Source organism: Erinaceus europaeus, chromosome 3 (assembly GCF_950295315.1).
Source record: "Erinaceus europaeus chromosome 3, mEriEur2.1, whole genome shotgun sequence".
Taxonomy (NCBI): Eukaryota; Metazoa; Chordata; class Mammalia; order Eulipotyphla; family Erinaceidae; genus Erinaceus; species Erinaceus europaeus.
This window is the reverse complement of record NC_080164.1, coordinates 72,897,260-72,917,241: the sequence shown is the minus strand read 5'-3', so window position 1 is coordinate 72,917,241 and position 19,982 is coordinate 72,897,260. Positions and strand designations below refer to the sequence as shown.

The 19,982-nt window shown below is 42.1% G+C and overlaps 1 protein-coding gene across 3 annotated transcripts in view; it reads right to left on the bottom strand.

The window, feature by feature from the left end:
• Positions 1-19,982, bottom strand: part of KANSL3 (KAT8 regulatory NSL complex subunit 3) — a 43,280-nt gene extending 23,298 nt beyond the window's left edge. Inside the window, exons 1-6 of one of the 3 annotated variants that reach the window (XM_007538404.3) lie at positions 19,902-19,982; positions 18,697-18,961; positions 11,991-12,161; positions 3,542-3,632; positions 3,240-3,425; positions 235-366 (exon numbers count right to left, since the gene is read on the bottom strand). In XM_007538404.3, the coding sequence (XP_007538466.2) occupies positions 235-366; positions 3,240-3,425; positions 3,542-3,632; positions 11,991-12,161; positions 18,697-18,911 (795 nt within the window). In that variant the 5' untranslated portion in view covers positions 18,912-18,961; positions 19,902-19,982. The other 2 variants (XM_060187526.1, XM_060187527.1) reach the window with 2 other exon arrangements.

The following is a 19,982-nucleotide window of genomic DNA, read 5'->3' as shown; positions in this document are numbered from 1 at the left end:
AACAAACAAACAAACAAAAAAAAACCAGTGACCAAGAAGTGTTTCTCCACAAAAAAGTATCCAAATATCTTTGCTATGTCAAGCAATTCTAGTTTGCTTATGAAACCATTTAAGAAATATAAGTAGCCAGTTACTGTTTAAAGATAAATAAGTTATTGTTCTCAAGTAGATTCTAAAACTAGATTATAAACATTTTATTGGTCACATTGTTAAATTCTAAGCTGCATGACTTACTGGTTTATTATGAGAAAGCACCCCCACAGCGGGGTCCCAAGGTCTCTTTAGCAGTAAGGACAAGGCCTCAGCTCCTGCAGCCCCAGTCTTTGTATTGGACGACACAAGCATCCGGTCAATCAAAGTAGGGATCTAGAAGCAAGAAAAGGAAAAAAAAGGTGTTTCCACTATAAACCAGAAGACCTGCCCACCAACAGCCTTTTAAATAGGAGGGCAAACTCCCACTATATTCCTAAAAGACTTAACTATACCTCTCAAACCTTTCTTGAAGGTAAAAGTATAAAGTAGACAGCAAGGTCGGAAGTAGACAGCATAATGGTTATGCAAACAGACTCATGCCTGAGGTTCCAAAGTCCCAGGTTCAATAACCCCGCACCACCATAAGCCAGAGCTGAATAGTGCTAAAGAAGTAGACAGCAGTCTCATGCAAAGGTAAGTAACTAAAATTATTTGCAAGACAATCAGGTGATAGTGATACAGACTTAAAATGTATTCCTATCCTTTTTCCTAAAGGACTCTTCAACTTTCAAGAACCTTTCTTAACAAAATAAATTAAAATACACACAGAGATAACATAAGACAAATTCATTCTCAAAAGTAACCAGCAAGTGGAAACGATCTAAATGTATATACAGAGGAGTTAAGAAAGTCTACATATAAATATTAAAGATTAATTAAAAATATATAAAGAATTTATAATAACAAAGAAATAATTTTGCTAAAATGTTAATGGTAATAATAAATATAAAAACTATCTTTGCACACCTGGTTGAACACACACATTATTCCCTCTCTATCTCCTCACTCCCTCTCAATTTGTCTCCATCAAAAATAATTTTTTAATTGAGGGTATTAATGGTTAATATTCAATAGTAAAATACAGTAGTTGGTACATATATAACATTTTTGTTTCCTACGCAACAATCTAATCCCCTCTAGGTCCTCCTTTTTTTTTTTTTTAACTGATTGACTCTGGCTTATCATGGTGCGGGGGAATTAAACCTAGGATTTTGGAGCCTGAGGCATGACAATCTGTTTGCATAGCCATTATGCTATCTACCCCCACGTGAAATCACCATTTCTAATAGCTGAGTAGTATTCCATTGTGCATATAAGGCCACAACTTGCTTAGTCACTCATTGTCACTGTTGTTGGGACACCTGGGTTGCTTCCAGGTTTGGGCTATGACAAGTTGTGCTACTATGAACACAAGTATACACAAATCTTTTTGGATGGGTATGTTTGGAGCCTCAGGATATATCCCCAGGAGAGGAATTGCAGGGTCATAGGGTAAGTCCATTTCTAGCCTTCTGAGAGTTCTCCAGACTGCTTTTCACAGGGGTCGGATCAATTTACATTCCCACCAGCAGTACAGTAGGGTTCCTTTGTCCCTACAACCTCTCCAGCATTTGTTGCTGCTACCTTTTCTGATGTATGATATTTTCACAGGGGTGAAGTGGTACCCCACTGTTTGTTGTCTTTACAAAATAAAATTTAAAAAATTATTTTATTTTTATTACTATTTTTGCCTCCAGTGTTATCACTGGGGGGACTGATGCCTGCATTACGTACGAATCCACTGCTCCTAGAGGCCATTTTTTCCCATTTTGTTGCCCTTGTTACTGTTACTGTTGTCATTGCTGTTGTTGGATATGACAGAGAGAAAATGAGAGAAGAGGGGAAGACAGAGAGGGAGAGAGAAAGATAAGACACCTGCAGACCTGGCTCACCACTTGTGAAGCAAACCCCCTGCAGGTGGGGAGTCCGGGGCTCGAACCGGGATCCTTAACTCTAGTACTTGCACTTTGCGCCATCTGTGCTTAACCTGCTTCATTACAGCCCAACCCACGGCACTACAGCCCGGTCCACTAAAAAAATATTTTAAAAAGACTTACTTTATGAAAGACAAACTAGAACACTGCTGCAACATGTATTAGCATGTATGTCAGTTGTCTTTATGAGTTAAAACTAACATTCTCTTATTTTAGACTTTTGCATTTGTTAAAATTTCTCAATGGCCAAGTGTAAATTTTACTGGCTCTGTTGGTCACAATTTAGAGTGAGAAAACTGAGACACTAATCCAAGATTATCCTGCTAATTAGTGATTATATTGAGATAAGTCAGGCTGTCTGCTCCAGACCTGTACTCCACCACAGTCTAGTCCAGTAACTGAAACCACAATAAACTAGAAGTCTGACTGGGCAATGTTAGCTAAACAAGAAAGAAGGGGAATGCAATGATACAGTTTATTTAAAAAACAAAACAAAACAAAAAACCAAAACACTGAGGTCAAAATGTTACTAATGAAAGTTCATCCCATGAGGAGAAACCAAGACCAGTTTATTTCCCTACTCTGAAGCATCCTCCACTACTGCACACACACTCAGAGCACTGTGAGCCTGCTTCTTGTTCCCTTCTCAACATTCCTCCCTGATAAATCCTAATCTTATTCATAACTTAATCTCTCGCTCACCTCATTTCAGAGATAACTCAAACCACAAGTTGCAGGTTTGTAGAAGTTAAAAATATATTCTGGTTTTCAGATACCATACATCACACTGAAAGACAAAGGGACTACAGATGTTTAGACAGCAATCTGTAATGACATTATGTCACCTTTATTTTTTTAAATTGCTACCAGGGTTATCACTGGGGCTTGGTGCAAGTACTACAAATCCAGCTCTCCTAGAGGTTGCGCCCGCCCCCCCATGTTTTTCTATTTTACTTGATAGCACAGAGAGAAATTGAAAGAGATGGGGAGATGGAGGAAGAGAGACACCTGCAGATCTGCTTCACCACTCATGAAGTGTCCCCCCTGTAGCTGGGGAGTGGAGGCTTGAACCCAGGTCCCTGCACACAGAAGTGTGTGCACTCAAATCAAGTGTGCCGCTGCCCATCCCCCACCACATCACCTATTTTTAATTGCGTATCTATTAATTTCAGTCATGACTCCCAAGTTAATCACACAATGACCATGGCAACTCCATCTCCTCAATCTACTTACCTTCCCTTTTAAAGTCTGCAAGGCATCCAGGTATGCTGCCAACATGGGCAGACTCAACGTCTCCACCAGTGTGGTGTGCAGCCACTGGATCAGTTTGGTGTCCCAGCTCACACTTGCCAGAGCCTGTCGCACTCTCCTTGCACATTTGTCCACAGCAACACGCCGAAGTACTGGTTCATTGCAAGCCTGAAAGATATAAGTAGAGTGATAAAACATGAGGATCACCTTCTTAGCAACAAGTCAGTAAGTCAATGAGGCCTAAACTACAGAGAATCATTGTGGGCTGGTCTCTGGAGTCTTACCCCTTCATTGGCCAAGCGGGCAAGTCGGTCAGATTGTAGAGCTTTGAGGATCTTGTTGAATAACTTGTTCTGAGCCATTGTCCAGCCAGTCCTGTAAGAGGAACTCTGAGGAATTAAGGTCAAACTCTGGAGACACTCCTCATATGCACTATATAAAGAAATGCAGTCCTTGGTTTTTATTTCCACTACAAAACAGTATGCCAATGAATCCCCTTGGTATACATTTGTGCTAATATACATACAAGTGAAAAGTAGCACAAATAGTCTTTTTAGTACTAGCAAAGCTATTTTCCTAAATATTTCCTAAAATAATTCCTCTAGTACATAAAAGCACACCACCACTGAGCATAATTGAACTTGATACGCTAATTCATACCAAAAAAGCAGACAGGATAATAAGCATTTTAATATACCTTTAATGCCACTTATAAGTTAAAAGGTTTATTCATTTTTCCACCAGGGTTTAGTGACTGCTTGACGATTAAATCCACTACTCCCAGCAGCCATTTCTTTCTTTTTTGACAGAGATAGAAAGAAATGGGAGGGTAGAGGGAGACATCTGCAGCACAGCTCCACCACTCCTAAAGCTTCTCTCCAGCAAATGGGGACTAGGGGGCTTGAACCTGGCTCCTTGCACATAGTAATGTGCACTCTACTAAGTGTGTCACCACTGGACCCTGATAAAAGGACTATTCACACTAACTTTAGGAACAACTGTGTAATAGAAATATAACAACTGAAGTGGTTATTCTCCCACACCACTCTAATCTCTTTCTAATCTAATCTCTTTCTCTTCCCATGTGTATTTTTCTATCACATAACTAGCAAATGAATTTTTTAATAGTTTTTCTATTTAAGTTACCAGTTTACTATTCAGCATATGGCAAACAAACATACATCCATCTTGCTTATTGACTGCTTTATGATTCCTCCTCCAAGTTAGCTATAAACTCCCTACAATTAGAAACACATCCTGGGAGTAGGGCTGTAGTGCAGCGGGTTAAGCACAGGTGGCACAAAGCACAAGGACCAGCGTAAAGATCTGAGTTCGAGCCCCTGGCTCCTCACCTGGCAGTGAAGCAGGTCTGCAGGTGTCTATCTTTCTCTCCCCCTCTCTGTCTTCCCCTCCTCTCTCTATTTCTCTCTGTCCTATCCAACGACAACGACAACAATAATAACTACAATAAGGGCAACAAAAGGGAATAAATAAAATAAATATTAAAAAAGGAAAAAAAGAAAGACATCCTGTTGCTTTTATCCTAATTCATCACACCTAGCAATGGTATAGAGCTTGAAGATCCTCCTCCACCCAATTCCTGGCAATCTTAATTACTCTAATACTCCAACTCTGGTCAGTAATCTTCCCAAAAATACTAAGTGAAAAGTAATAGAGAAGTGTGGTCCCCACCTGCAGGGGGGAAACTTCATGAGTGAAGCAGTGTTCCAGGTGTCTCTCTGTCTCTATCCCTATCACCCCCTTCACTCTCAATTTCTGGCTGTCTCTATGCAATAAATAAAAATGAGAAAGAGATTGAGATCTACCAAGTTAAAAAAAAAAAAAAACTACCCCAAAATAAGATGTGACTGAACAATTTATCTATGAAAGATCAAAGGTTGTCATAAGAGTAGTTTTGTAAAAATGTTATACATTAAGTAACCTGTTATGTAATCACTCTTAATAACAAATAAAGTTTCTTTTTGTTGTTGTGAGTGGAGCTGTTCCATGCCAACTTTTTCAGATAAAAAGACAGAGACTGTATCACTGTACCATCATAAACCAAAGTTGAGCAGTGCTCTGGTAAAAAAAAAAAAAAAAAAGTCAGGTGGTAGTGCAGCAGGTTAAGCACAGGTGGCGCAAAGGACAAGGACTAGCGCAACGTACAGCAGAAGGATCCTGCTTTGAGCCCCTGGCTCCTCACCTGCAGGGGAGTCGCTTCACAAGCAGTGAAGCAGGTCTGCAGGTGTCTCTCACTCAACCTCTCTGCATTTCTCTCTGTCCTATCCAACAACAACGACATCAACAACAACAATAAAACAACAAGGACAACAAAAGGGAATAAGTAAATATTTAAAACTTTTTTAAATTTTTAATTAATTAATTTTAAAAGAATGAGAGAGAGAGAGACAAAGACATTACAGCACTGAAGATTCCAGTCCTACATGTGGGGGAACTAGTCTCAAACGTGGGCCAAGCCCATCACAAAGCAAGGACACTATTCAAAGAGTGCAGTTTTGAAAGCTCCAAATACAACTTTAGGTTCAGCATGCTTTTGAGTTTTCTCAAAGTCGATCACATTGCAAACTTTAGTTCCAAGAACACAGAATGAGCTATATAATTTACTTACGAAACACCAACTGTGTCTCTAAAATTACCCTATTCTTTATTATATAACAGGACACTTTCTCTATTTGTTTTTCTTACTCTATATTTATTCTGAAAACCAAAATGATGACAGCAAAGATAATGATGTGAACAAAATGGGAGTGGGACTATAGAGCTATTCCCATATACCAAAGGCAGCTGAAATTTGAAAGCCACACTGAAAAAAATAAAAATTAAAACCACACTGATCAGAGGTTAAAATCCCAGGAAAAGTTCTTAAGAGTGCTGCTAGATATATAATAAAGTGATTCCAAGAATTAAAATATGTTCTGTGTATTTTGTCAACTTCGTGGGAGGCTACAAAATTAACTGGGTAGAAAAAAAGAAAAAAGATCTAACCCAAGATTAAGATAAAGAGCATGCAAAAGATATAATTAAGGAAAATTTAAAAAACAGGAAGCAGAATTTTAAATACAAGTCTAAACAATCAGTGGATGGGAACTTTGGTGAATCCACATGACCCCCTCCTAAACCTATTCAGTTTTCGTAAGTGGATAAAGTGGTGCACGCTCAAGCAGGAGATCCTGAATTTAAGTCCCAGCAGAGTATATGGTGAAGTGATGCTCTGGAATTCTCTCATATATAAATAAGAGAAATTGTGATAAATAAAAAGAACTCTGATACCTTCAATTGTAATTACTCTCCCTGATACTATTTTAAGAAAGGCTAATTCAATACTTGAATGTATAAAGTTTTTAAATAAAGTTCAAACAAGAAGAGATAAAGAATATCAAAGATGGGGAGATCACAATTTTTTTATAAAATATTTTTTTAATATTTTATTTATTAGTGAGAGGGATAGGAGGAGAGAGAGAAAGAACCAGACATCACTGGTACATGTGCTGCCAGGGATTAAGCTCAGGACACCTCATACTTAAGTGTTCAGCAATTTTTCCATTGCACCACCTCCCGAACCACTTTTTTTCCACAATTTTTTAGGTTAAGAAAATTTTCATAGAAATCTTGGCCTTTGACAAACATCTGGGGGAGACAGCTGGTCCAATTTCTTTGGAAACATTATCAGAAAGCATAAATCATTTTCATACCCAAATCAATGACTTTAGTGTGTAGACACAAGAATGTGATGGAGGCCAAAAATCTGCAATTTGTTTCTATAAGTAAATATTTCAGTTTTTGTATGCCACAACGGATTTGTCACAAACTATTTAACACTGACATTAGTAGTACAGAGGGGTGGGGAGACAGCATAATGGTTATATAAATGGCTTTCGGTAATTTGCTTTTATGCCTGAGGCTCTGAGGTCCCAGGTTCAACCTCCAGCCCAACCATAAACCAGAGCTGAGCAGTGCTCTGGTCATTCTCTCTGTATCTCTCTCTCTCTCATTAAAATGAAATAAAAATATCTTTAAAAATAAAATAAATAAATAAATAAACGGCTTTCATGTCTGAGTCTGAGATTCCCAGGCTTAACCCCTAGCATCACAAGTCAGAGCTAAGCAATATTCTGGCCAAAAATAATAATATAAATTAAATAAATAGCACAGAACAGGCATGACTACTCCAATAAAATATGTAAAGAGACCAGGCAGTATTGTACCAGGTAGAGTGCACACATCACCATGCACAAGGACCATGGTACTGCCCTCAGTCCCCACCTGCAGAGAAAAGTGTGCTATAAGTGTTTCTCTATCTTCTCTCTCTCCACCCTTTGCTACTTCTCTGTCAAGAAGGAAGGAAGGAAGGAAGGAAGGAAGGAAGGAAGGAAGGAAGGAAAGGAGGGAGGGAGGGAGGGAGGATGGATGGAAGGAAGGAGAAAGGAAGAAAAAAAGGAATGGTGAATTCATTGTTCAGGCACCAAGCCCTGGCAATAACCCTGGTGGGGGTGGGGGTGGGGATGAACAGACCTGAGATTTAAGATTTTATCTATCTTTTGTAATTTCCCCCAAACACCTAAAAACTGAAAGACCATTCTTAGACTATGGGCCATACAAAAATAGGCAATGGGGGGTGGAGAGTAGAAAGCATAATGGTTATGCAAAGAGCATCATGCCTGAGGTTCCAAAGTCCCAGATTCAATCCCCAGCACCACTATAAGCCAGAGTTGAGCAGTGTCCTGGTTAAAAAAAAAAAAAGCAATGGGTTAAATTTGATGCATCAGTCAGTTTGCCAAACTCAGTGGCCAGTCACCTAACTCAAGTTGGACGTGCTAAGATCGACCCAGTCTGGAAAAGAGAAATTTCCCATGAGTGGTCATCCCACTTCCAGTTATCTTGTCCATCTCCAAAACTCTCTCCCTTTACACTGTCTGAACTGGAAGACGCTTTGAAGAGGGTTAAACCGGGAACAGCTGCTGGCTATGATAACGTCACCCCAGAACTCATTCTTAACCTGGGTCCCGCGGCAAAGAAGTGGCTCGCTTCATTCCTGTCCCACATCTTGGAATCTGAGTCTATGCCCAAAGTTTGGCGTCGTGCGAAGATTATAGCGGTTTTGAAACCAAAGAAAGACCCAACACTGGCCGCCAGCTATAGACCAATTTCTCTCCTCGTGTGTTACAAACTCCTTGAGAGGCTGCTTCTGTCAAGTATTTCTCATCTTACAGAGAAATTCCTATCACCCGCCCAAGCTGGTTTCCGCCCAGGAAGATCTACCTGCGAACAAGCCCTGGCCCTCTCAACTTACATCGAAAATGGATTCCAGAAGAATTTAAAGACGGGTGCTGTCTTTGTTGATCTCACAGCAGCCTATGACACGGTCTGGCACCGTGGTCTCCTAGTCAAGATCTCAAGATGCCTGCCTCCATGGGTAGCCAACACTATATCGTTTCTTCTCCAAAACAGAAGATTCCGGGTGCATCTGGGTGACAAATCTAGCAGATGGAGACTTGTCTCAAGTGGCCTCCCCCAGGGCTCTGTTCTGGCTCCTACGCTATTTAATATTTACATCAATGACCTCCCAGAAACTTCTTCAAGGAAGTTTATCTACGCCGATGACATCTGCTGTGCAACTCAGGCATCCAAGTTCGACATCCTCGAGGAAACACTCACGAAAGACATGTCTCTGATATCTGATTACTGTAAAAAATGGCGACTAATCCCTAGCACTGCAAAAAACGGTATCATCTGTTTTCCATCTACACCATGCCTCGGCCTTGCGTGAGCTTAATGTGCAGCTTGGCAGTACGAGAATCCGGCATGAAGCCCAGCCAGTCTATCTTGGCGTTACTCTCGATCGCACTCTGTCATTTCACGAACATCTCATAAAAACTGCAGCAAAGGTGGGCGCGAGGAATAACATCATTGCAAGACTGGCCAGCTCCTCATGGGGCGTGAGCACTTCCACACTACGATCATCATCTCTGGCATTATGCTATTCCACTGCAGAATACTGTGCCCCAGTATTGTTCCGTAGCCCCCATGTCCACTTGGTCGATTCCAAATTATATTCCTCCATGAGGATAATTTCTGGAACCATCCGTTCCACCCCGATTCCATGGCTGCCAGTTCTTAGCAACATTGCCCTGCCAGATATTTGTCAGGATGCGGCATCATCTAAGTTCATTTCCCACGTCTACGCTTGACCGGACCTGCCAATATACGCGGATATCTTCGCCCACCCTGTCCAACGCTTGACGTCTCGTCACCCAATCTGGTCTCCTACGGCTACACTGAACTTCTCTGTTCCAGTCTCTTGGAAACAGAGTTGGTAGTCAGCTGAGGTAAAGAACAAACACCTCATCACAGACCCCTGCAAGCGTCAACCCGGCTTTGACCTAGCACGTTATGATTGGGCCCTCCTCAATCGCTATCAAACAGGCCATGGCTGGTGCGCCGCTATGTTCCATCGCTGGGGAGCCAGAGACAACCCGAACTGCTCCTGCGGCTACAGACAGACTATGACCCACATAGTCAATGACTGCCACCTCTCCAGATTCAAAGGAGGTCTCGAAACTTTACATCAGGATCAACCTGACGCTGTTGACTGGCTACGGAAGAAGGGCAAACGCTAGAAGAAGTCAGTTGGCCAACCTAGACAGTTAAATCAAGCATACCTAGAACATCAGACATTACTAGAGAAAGTCAAAATTAGCCTGGTGAGGGCAAACGCTAGAAGAAGAAGAAGCCTGGTGAGGACTTCAATGTCTATTGAGAAAGAAAGTTACCTTACACAGTATCTACTGAAATAATGAAGAGGAGGAAAAGGAGTGCTAGCAAAGAAGATCAAGTTTCTTAGTCCATTCATAGATCAGAGTAAGCTCTCTAATAAAAAACAGATTTCTAGGAAGCTATAGTTCATAAGTTCTTCACATGGGAAACTATAATTTTAAATGCTTTTAAACAGAAAGAAAAAAGAAGCAGCTATTTAACAATCTAGTCAAGAAAAATGACAAGATGATTGAAAGTAGGGTCATACAAAAGTACAAGCTCCAAAAAAAACTGATCTAGGATTACAGAAAAGGTCATGAAATAGTGACCTCTGAAACTGAAGCAAATATCATCAAATAATAAAATTAGCTGTGTGCAAGAGGTCTACCTGAAGAGATGACTTGTAAGTCTGTTGTTAATGAGAGATGGATGCCTCCAAAATTTCACTAGACATCAAAAAGCAAACCATCTGAGATAAGCTGAATATTAATTACTCAAAGCCATCTGGCAATGTCCTAACAGAAAGACAGAGATCCAGCACAATGGTAATACAAGACTCTTATGCCTTAGTCTGTGAGGTCCCAGGTTCAATCCTGAAACCCACCATATGCCAGAGCTAAGCAGTGCTCTGGAGTCTCTCTCTATCGCTCTTAAAAAAAAATTTTTTTTTTTAAAGATAGAAATCCATATGGAAAATGGCAGAAACTGTCAGTGTTTCTCTGAATGGGTAGTAAAGATACATAGGTCTACTCTGCCCATCTTGTCTTAAGAAAAGGCAGGTGCTTCCAATTACCTGTTTGAAAGAGGGGATTTAGCATTCCTGGAGTAGTTGGTTTCTCAGACTCTCCCACTAAGAATGAAAAATCTGGACAGATCACCCCAGTGTCTCATTTGCCTGGAAATTATAACTTCCTTATAAATTAAGAAACTTGAGTTCTTGTTTATTCATTGTTGTCACAGCGGTTTTACTGTTCTGGGTTGATTTTTTTCAAATAGAGATTTAGCACCAAAGCTTCCCCTAGTACTCAAACTTGGGTAAAGTCTGTGGCAAAGCAGATACCCTCCCATGTAAGCTCTGGTTCTCTCTCTTCTGTCATTAATAAATAGTTTTTTAAAGGACTAAAGGAGGAGCTGAGAAATAGCTCACCCAGTACAGCACACACCATCCCATACCTGAGGACCTAAGTTTGAGGTCCTGGGACACTATGGGAGCAGCATGCATGACACCCAGGGAAGCTCCATGGACAGTGGGACAGTGCTGTGGTGTCTCTTTTTCTTTTACTATCTCATTCTCTTCCTCTCCATATGCAATAAATGGGGGGGGGGAGTCCACCAGGAGCAGTGGGATTGCACTGCTCATCTCTGATTCATGGTGGTGCTGGGATTTGAACCTCTGCTACCTCAGGCAATAAAATCTGCTGTATAACTGATGCTATTATCTCTCTGGCCCTGCAAGCCTATTTTTGAAAGTCATTTAAATCAAACATATTAGCTCTTTATGACTCCAAAACATGCTTATTATCCTATTTACAAGTCATATAAGCACAGCATCTTACAGTTTTCTGCTTATTCATTTTTTCTTTTGTATCTGTATTTTTTCTTTTGTATCTTTTTGTATCTTTTGTATTTTGTATTTTTCTTTTGTAACTCCTACATAATAACTTTCATTGTTATTATATTTAAAATTTAATTTATTAAACATTTATTATTACCTACATCATCCTAGGCAATGTCCTAGATACCAGTGATGTGAAGACAGCTTAGATGCAAACCCTGCTCTCAAGGTCACTGTATATATAGCAAGCTGAGAATTAGAGTGTAGAGTTAGGAAAACATTCTAACATGTGTGGCTACCAATGAAATAACCTCTAATGTGTTTCAATGAACACAATGATTCAAAATAATCAGTATGATGACCATCAACCCTACATTAATAAGTCCTCCAGAAGAGAGGCCTACCTGTTGACGTGCTCCTCCCAGTCCTCTGGTGGGGGAGGAGCATCGGCATCAGTCCTGGCAAAGATGACATGCCGTTCACACTCGTTCATCACACTACGTGCCTTCTGATTGTCATAGAGTGGCACAGGAGTTGATGTGACTGTCTCCACATCTATTGGCACTTCGGATTCACTGCAAGCAGGTGAGGAAATAAAAGCAAAGTACATGTAAATTTAAAAGAAATTAAAAACAGAACAAATTGCATGAATTTTACAGGTGTTTAATCTGGTGGGGGAAAAAAAAACTTGTTATCATCAGCTCTAAAGATACATAAGCTATTACACCAAGAATGTTTTGACCTTTCCCATACTTTCTAGATCTTTGTCCTTTGAAATGCTGGTTTGTACTGATAAAACTTAGGGCAAAATAAAAGAAAAAGTAGGAAGTGTGGGGGAGAGATAGTATAATGGTTATGCAAGAGTCTTGTGCCTGAGGTTCCAAGGTCCCAGATTTAATCTCCTACACCAGCATAAACCAGAGTTGAGCAGAGCTCCAGTAAAAAAAAAAAAAAAAAAAGCTAGAAAATGCATAGGACTTGTACACTGGTTCCAACAGTATCCATACCAGTAGTACAGACACCACCAGTATTCAGAGTGAGCAGAGTTCTGATCAAAACAAAACAGAACAGGGATGGCAGGTGAAATAACTCAATTGGATGGTACATACTGCTTTGCCATGTGCTCAATCCCAATTTGAGCCTGGCTCCACTGCATTAGAGGAAATTCTGATGCTGTACTCTCTTTCACACTCCCCTTGGGTCCCTGAAAGTCATCCCAGAGTGGCAGAGTGGTGAATCTCTGGTGATGACAAGACAAAAAAAAAAATTAATGAGGGGACTAGGAGGTGGCTAAGTGGTAGTGTACATGCCAGGCATATGCCTAGATGAGGCCCTGGGTTTGATCACTGGAACCATAATGGAAGACCCCAGGTAGTACCGAGGACGGAAATGGGTGGAACTCCATGGACAGTGGAGTGCTTTGGTAATTGTCTTTCATTTTGTTTCTAAAAACATATATAGAACTGGTCTGGATAGGCGGTTCAGCAGTATCACTCACACATAAGCCCTGGGTTCATTCCCAGCAATGCATAAAAAATAAATAAATAAAAATTAATGAAAATGAAAAATTAAGTTCCTGTGGTCTAGGCACAGTGGATAAAGCACTGGATTCTCAACCATGAGGTCCTGAGTTCAATTTCTGAAAATACATGTACCTGCGTGATGTCTGGTTCTTTTTCCCATTCCTGTCTTTCTCATGAATAAATTCTTAAAAAAAAAATTAAGTTTCTGTGCCCCAGGAGGTGTCACAGTGGGTAAGGTGTTGGACTCAGACATGTGCTCTTCATGTTCAATTACCAGAGTCACGAGTGTCAGAAGGATGTTCTGGTTCTCTAAGTATATACACTTTATTAAAAAATTAATTTCCTGTGGTCTGGGAGGTGGCGCAATGGATAAAAGCACTGGATTCTCAAGCATGAGGTCCTGAGTTCAATCCCCGGCAGCACATGTACCAGAGTGATATCTGGTACTTTCTCTCCTCCTATCTTTCTCATTAATAAAGAAATAAAATCTTTTAAAAAATTAATTTCCTAAGTAACACTAGTCACTTTACACGCTCACTAAACACATGTGATTAGGATTTATCATACTGAATAACATTAATATAAGAACTTTTTTCACAGGATGGAGTCCTGTTGGACAGTGCTGATCTAGAGTTTTAAATTACTCATATAAGGCTACAGAGATAGCTTAAAAGTTATGCAAAAGAATTTCATACCTGAGACATTAAATGTCCCAGGTTCAATTCTCAGCACCACCATAAACCAGAGCTGAACAATGCTCTGAGGAAAAAAATTCAGAAAGCTTTCCTTTGCCTTAGCAATTCATAGTTAATTACATGCTGTAAAAGCCTATGATTATGCAGATGACCTGGAACATAAACACCTTTGCTGTTTAACTCATTCTACTTGCAGTTTAGAACTGAAACAAATAAGGGGCCAGGTGGTGGCACACCTGGTTGAGCGCACACGTTACAATGCGCAAGAACCCGGTTCAAGCGCCCATCCCCACCTGCAGGGGGAAAGCTTCACAAGCAGTGAAGCAGGGCTGTAGGTGTCTCTCACTCTCTGTCCCTCCCTTCCCTCTTGATTTCTGACTGTCTCTATCCAATAAATAAATAAAGATAATAAAAAAATATTTAAAAAAAAAGAACTGAAACAAATAGAAATGAACATCTGAAGGAGCTTTTATATTTCAAATTATTACTAATGGGGGCATGGAGGGAGGTGGTGGTGCACCTGATTGAGTGCACGTGTTACAATGAGCAAGCAGGTTCGAGACCCCAGCCACCACCTGCAGGAGGAAAGTTTTACAAGTGGTAAAGCAATGCTGCAATGTGTCTCCACATTCCTTCTACATTTCTGGCTATCAAATAAATAAAGATTTTAAAAGGGGAGAGGGCACATTCAGTTAAGTGTGTATGTTACAATGAGCAAGGACCTAGATTTAAGGCCCTGGCCACCTTGCAGGGGTAAAGCTTCACCAGTGGTGAAGCAGTACGGCAGGTGTCTTTCCCACCCCTGCTCTCCATCTCCCCTTTCCCTCTCAATTTCACTGTCTCTATCCAGTTAATGATTTTTTAATGTTACTACTGAAATCATAGTGTTGTGAGAGTCCTTAACTGTAACTTTTTTCACTGGAAAAAAAAAATTTGTGAATCAAACTGGCTATCTACCAAACATCACTTTAACGTTTTTTGCCCCATGATCTTACTGTATTCATTTCCAGTGACTAGAATAATCACATCTTTATGAATTTAAGTAATGTGCAACTAGATTTGGTGGTGGGTGAAAGAGCTCATTATCTTTTCTGAATCAGACATTGGGCTGGGTACAAAGACCTATTATGCCTAAAAAAGAACTCTTGCAGCCTGGGTGGTGGTTCAGGGAGTAAAGCATTGAATTTATGAGATCCCCAATTCAATACACATCAGGGCAGGGTAGATAACAAACTGGCTATGCAAACAGACTCTCATGCCTGAGGCTCCAAAGTTCCAGGTTTGATCCCCCATACCACTATAAGCCAGAGCTGATCAATGATCTGGTTAAAAAGAAAAAAAGTACTGATATAAAGAAATAAAAGAAATGAAAAAAAAAGTACTGATTTCAGGGGGCTGGGTGGTAGTGCATACATAGTATGAAGCTCAAGGACCCACACAAGGATGCAGGTTTGAGTCCCCAGGTCCCCACCTCTAGGGGGGACATTTCACAAGCTGCAAAGCAGAAACCCTAGAAGCAGGGGGAAAAAAAAAATCTTAATTTCATTTTTCCCATTAAGCCACCTATCCCAGTGACCTCAGCTGGTCCTCTAGCTATGAAATGACATCTCAAGGCCACATATTTCTCTCTACCTGTACTATTCTTGTCTCTATCCAAGCTATCAGAATCTCTAACACCTATTAGTACAATGATCTCCAAACAGGTTTTCTTTATTCCACACCTGTATAGACATCCATTCAGCAAAAATTCAGTGATCGTCTTACTACTATTAGAATCAAATCTCTACATGAGCTAGTAATAACCTTATCAGGGAAGCTCTCACATAGCTCCTACTTGTATATTCATTGCAACTGTATTAAAGAGTTGAAGAATCTGAAAGAGAGTTCACCCAGTAGAGCACATGCTTTGCCATGTGTGAGGACTATGTTCAAGCTCCCAGAACCATATGGAAACACCATGGGTGGCACCAAGGGGCAGCTCCATGAATGGTGGAGCAGTGCTGTTGTGGTGTCTCTTCTCTAATTGAAACTGATGGGGGGGAGGGGACTGGGGGAGGTCCCAGGGAGCAACAGAATCATGCAAGCATGAGATCCTAGTGGTAAAGAAAATTAAAAATTACCAAAAAAAAAAAAAAAAAAAAACTTGCTAGAACATGCCAAACTCCCACTTTTAAGATAACTGAGACAGGTAGACATACTTTGTAAGAGGAAAGAATATTTTGAAGTATTAAAAAGACCCAAGTCCACAGAATCTTAGTTTATGAAAGAAAAGCCAGCAAGATAGCTCACCTGGAAGAGCACCTGCTTTCCCACACAAAGACCCCAGGCTCAAACCCCCAATATACCATATGATGTACCACAGAACTGGGGGATGTTTCTGTGGTGTGGTATCTCTCACTGTCCCCAGTCCACCATCATATATATATACACAAACACATATATGGAAAATATTTCAGATTCTGGGGTTTTTTTTTTTATGTTGTTGTTTTGCCTTGTTTGGTTGGATTTTTTTTTTTTTTTTTTTATTTTACCAGAGCTCAGCTCTAGCCTATGGTGGTGCCGGGGACTGAACCTGAAGAACTCAGAGCCTCAGGCATGAAAGTCATTTGCAGGGCTGGGCAATGGCACACCCAAATTAGCTCAAACATTACTATGTACAAGGGCCTGGGTTCATGGTCCTGGCCCCCACTGCAGGGGGAAAGCTTCACAAGCAGTGAAGCAGATGTCTCTCTCACACTCTCCCATCTCTCCCCCTGCCCTCCTGATTTGTCTCTGTCCTAACAAATAAAACTTGAAAGGGGAAGGAGGAAGAAATGGTTATGAGGAGTAATAGCTGCCTCATACAAGTTTGGAACCCCAGCAATAACCCTGATAGCAAAAAAAAAAAAAAAAAAAAGTACTTTGCATAACCATATAATCTCCCTCACCCATTCTATTTGAAGGTTTTCAGATTTATCCTATGCCAGAGGCATCAAGATTATGTTACATTTTTCCCTATAATCAAGAGATTCCCCATCAAAACATTGCCCTAGGAAATAAAAATGGGGACTGTGTGGTGCACCCAGTTAAGTGCACATATTTCCACAGGCAAGGACCCAGGTTTGAGACCCCACTCCCCAACTGTAGGAGAGATGATTCATGAGTGGTGAAGCAGGTCTGCCAATTGAACACACATGCTACAATGAGCAAGGATGCTGGTTCAAGTCCCCAGTTCCTACCTGTGGTAGGGAGCTTCACAAGTCGTGAAGCAGTGCTACACTCTTTTTCTCTTTCCCTCTCCCTTCAATTCTCTCTGTCCTATCCAATAAATAGAAAAGAAGCAAAAGAAGAAAGAAAGAAAGAAAACATGGTCATCAGGAGCATAAAATTTAAAAAAGAAATAAAATAAAACCACAACACCTTTTAAAAATGTGTATTTTTTTTAAATGTGTACCTCTATCTCATTAAGGTCAAGAGTAGAAAAACAAAATCATCTCTATTCCCTAAAATCTGTGCTTGGGGAATGACTAAGCGTTAGGTTGTATTAAAACACTTCCCAAAAATGTTTGTAAAATTATGAAAGGCATGATTTGATCAAAATAGAAGCAAACAAATCTTCAAATAGAATTAAAACCTCGGAGCTCAAAAAAATTGCCAAACATGTTTATTTAAGTCAATTGCAACTGTATCACATATTACACAGTACAGTTATGAAGAAATGCCTACAACACAGGCCTTCTGAAAATATAAGCAGAACTAAGTTGGGTTTAAATTAACCCCTGGGGTGGTCCGGGAGGTGGCACAGCAGATAAGGTCAAGGATGACGTCCGGAATTCGATCTCAGGCAGCACATGTGCCAAACTGATGTCTGGTTCTTTCTCCTCACATTAAAAAATAAGATCTCAAAGTAAGTAATAAACAAACAAATAAATCTGACTCCTGGGTTACAGCTCCATTGCACGCAGGCGGTAGAGGGGTCTGTGTGGAATACAATTGGTCTACCAACAGACCTTCATGCCTAAGGCAAGAGGAGGTTCCTAAACTCAATTTTGAGCACAACTATAAGCCAGAGTTGCAGTGTTCCAGCTGGGGGGTAGGGGGGAGAGGAACATGCTGAGTGAAGGCACACATTCAGCCAGGGTTGAATGCACACATTACAAACCACAAGGACCAGGGTTCAAGACCCCAGTACTCACCTGCTGGGGAAGCTTCACAAGAGGTCAAGTTTCTCTCTCTCTCTCTCTCCCTCTTCATTTCTCTCCTATCTACCCTAATAAAATAAAATAAAAAACACACACAAAAAAAAAATCTAAAACTTAGAAATATGCTCCTAAACTCTGCAGAAGCCAGGAAATGAATTACCATAAAGTCACCACTGTTGGGTTGAGTCAGAATACTTAACTAAATAGAATAAGTGAACTTCTGTGGTGCTTTTAAAAAAAAAAAAAAAAACTTTGATGGGTAGAAACTTAGAGGAAAGGAGAGACAACTGCAGGCTTGCTTCACTGCTTGTAAAGCTTTCCCCCTTGCAAGTGGAGGTAGGGGGTGGAACCCAGGTCCTTGTGCACTGTAATGTATTCGCTTAACTAGGCCCCTCTGTGGTACCTATAAAAACAAAGATCTTTTTCTTCATCAGTTAAACAATCCCCTCCAGTGTCCTCTTTATATTCAAATCCTACTGTCTAAGAGGAATGGGTTGTTTTCCTTTGGCCATTTTGCTTTCCTAACTTGTAACTTGATTACTGATGTCTGCATGTAGTAGTCTCCCGATAACCTTCATGCTGTTAACAGATGCCTAATTTCGATATCCCAGTGCCACACAATTTCCCACATACAAATAAATAATCCCCACCATCTGATTAACAAACAGTCCAGGGAGAGCTCTCACAGTCCCTAAGATAACCCAGACTCACATGGTAGTTTCATGCTGCCTCCGGGGAGTAACAAAGAGCATGCGGGTGGGGCGGGCACTACTGGCATCTGGGTGGGCACTCCACGGCTTGGCATAGCTATGATCCAGAAAAACCAGGTCCAGCTCCCGTTCGTGCACTGAAAGCTGGAAAAGCAGAGAGGTGCCCATGCGGCGAGCTGATGTCTGGAAGTCCCTCTCGGCGCCCCTATGGGCCATGTCAGTAGAGGGGCAGGAAGTCAGAGAACAGAGGTCCGCATGCTAGTCACCTGCAGTGAAAAAGGTTCAGCTTAAGTCAATTATTTCTTAACATGGACACTAGATGTCTTCCAGCCCCCCGGACGAGGGTCATTCCTATGCTTCTCTCATCAGCACGGTACATCCGCCGCACCACACAGGGAGGGGTCCTGAGAGCCCATGACCTTAAGATTAAGCCAACAAACAAAAGGCCAGGGTGCCCGGAATGCCCCGTGCCCATCTCCACAATATCCGTTCACTGATGGGGAGCTAAGTGACTTCACAGGGGACAGACACGTGGACTTACTAGGCCGGCGCCCCGGGTTCCTAGCGGGTGGGTGGGGAGGGTCTGGGCGCACAGCAGGCGTCAGCAGGGGCCGTGGTCCGCGAGCTAAGGGGTCCCTAGGGCTCCGCACCCCTCCCTGGAGCTTAGCCGGGGCCTCAACGCCCTTCAGTTAGTTTTATGTTCAAAGTTTTGCAACAGCTCCCCCACACCGCTCGTCTTTTACATGTTTTCGCATCAAGTGAACGCCCCCTCGCAGAGCCAGGGTCGCAGCAGTTCGGGCACAGCAGGCCCCGCAAACCGCCCGCTGCTCCGGGACCTGGGGCGGGAGGGGTAGGAGGGCGAGCCGCCGAGTCTCGGAGGCCCCGTCGCCTGGGCAGGGGCCCCTGTTCGCTCCGGAGAAAACCGGCCCCACCCGGGTCCCAGCGCGTCGGCGACGAGGAAGGAGGAGCCGCCGCACACCCGCCCCCCGCCCCCCGCCCCCCGCCGCCCGCCGGCTCCGCCCGCGTCCTGCCTGGGCCCCCCACGCCCGCCACCCCCGGCCTTGCCCCCCCCACTCCAGCCACGGGTCCCCGCATGGCCCTGGCGCCCTGAGGCTCCAGCTAGGCCTCCTCCCGCTCGAACCCGGACCGCGACGCCCCCTGGGCCGCCGCCGCCGCCACCCCCACCCAGGCCGGGCCTCCCCTCACCCGCAATCGTAGGCCGCGCGCTCGGCCCGGGCCGGATCTCTGTGCGCGTGCGCAGTACCGCCTCCACGCTCCGGAGCTCAG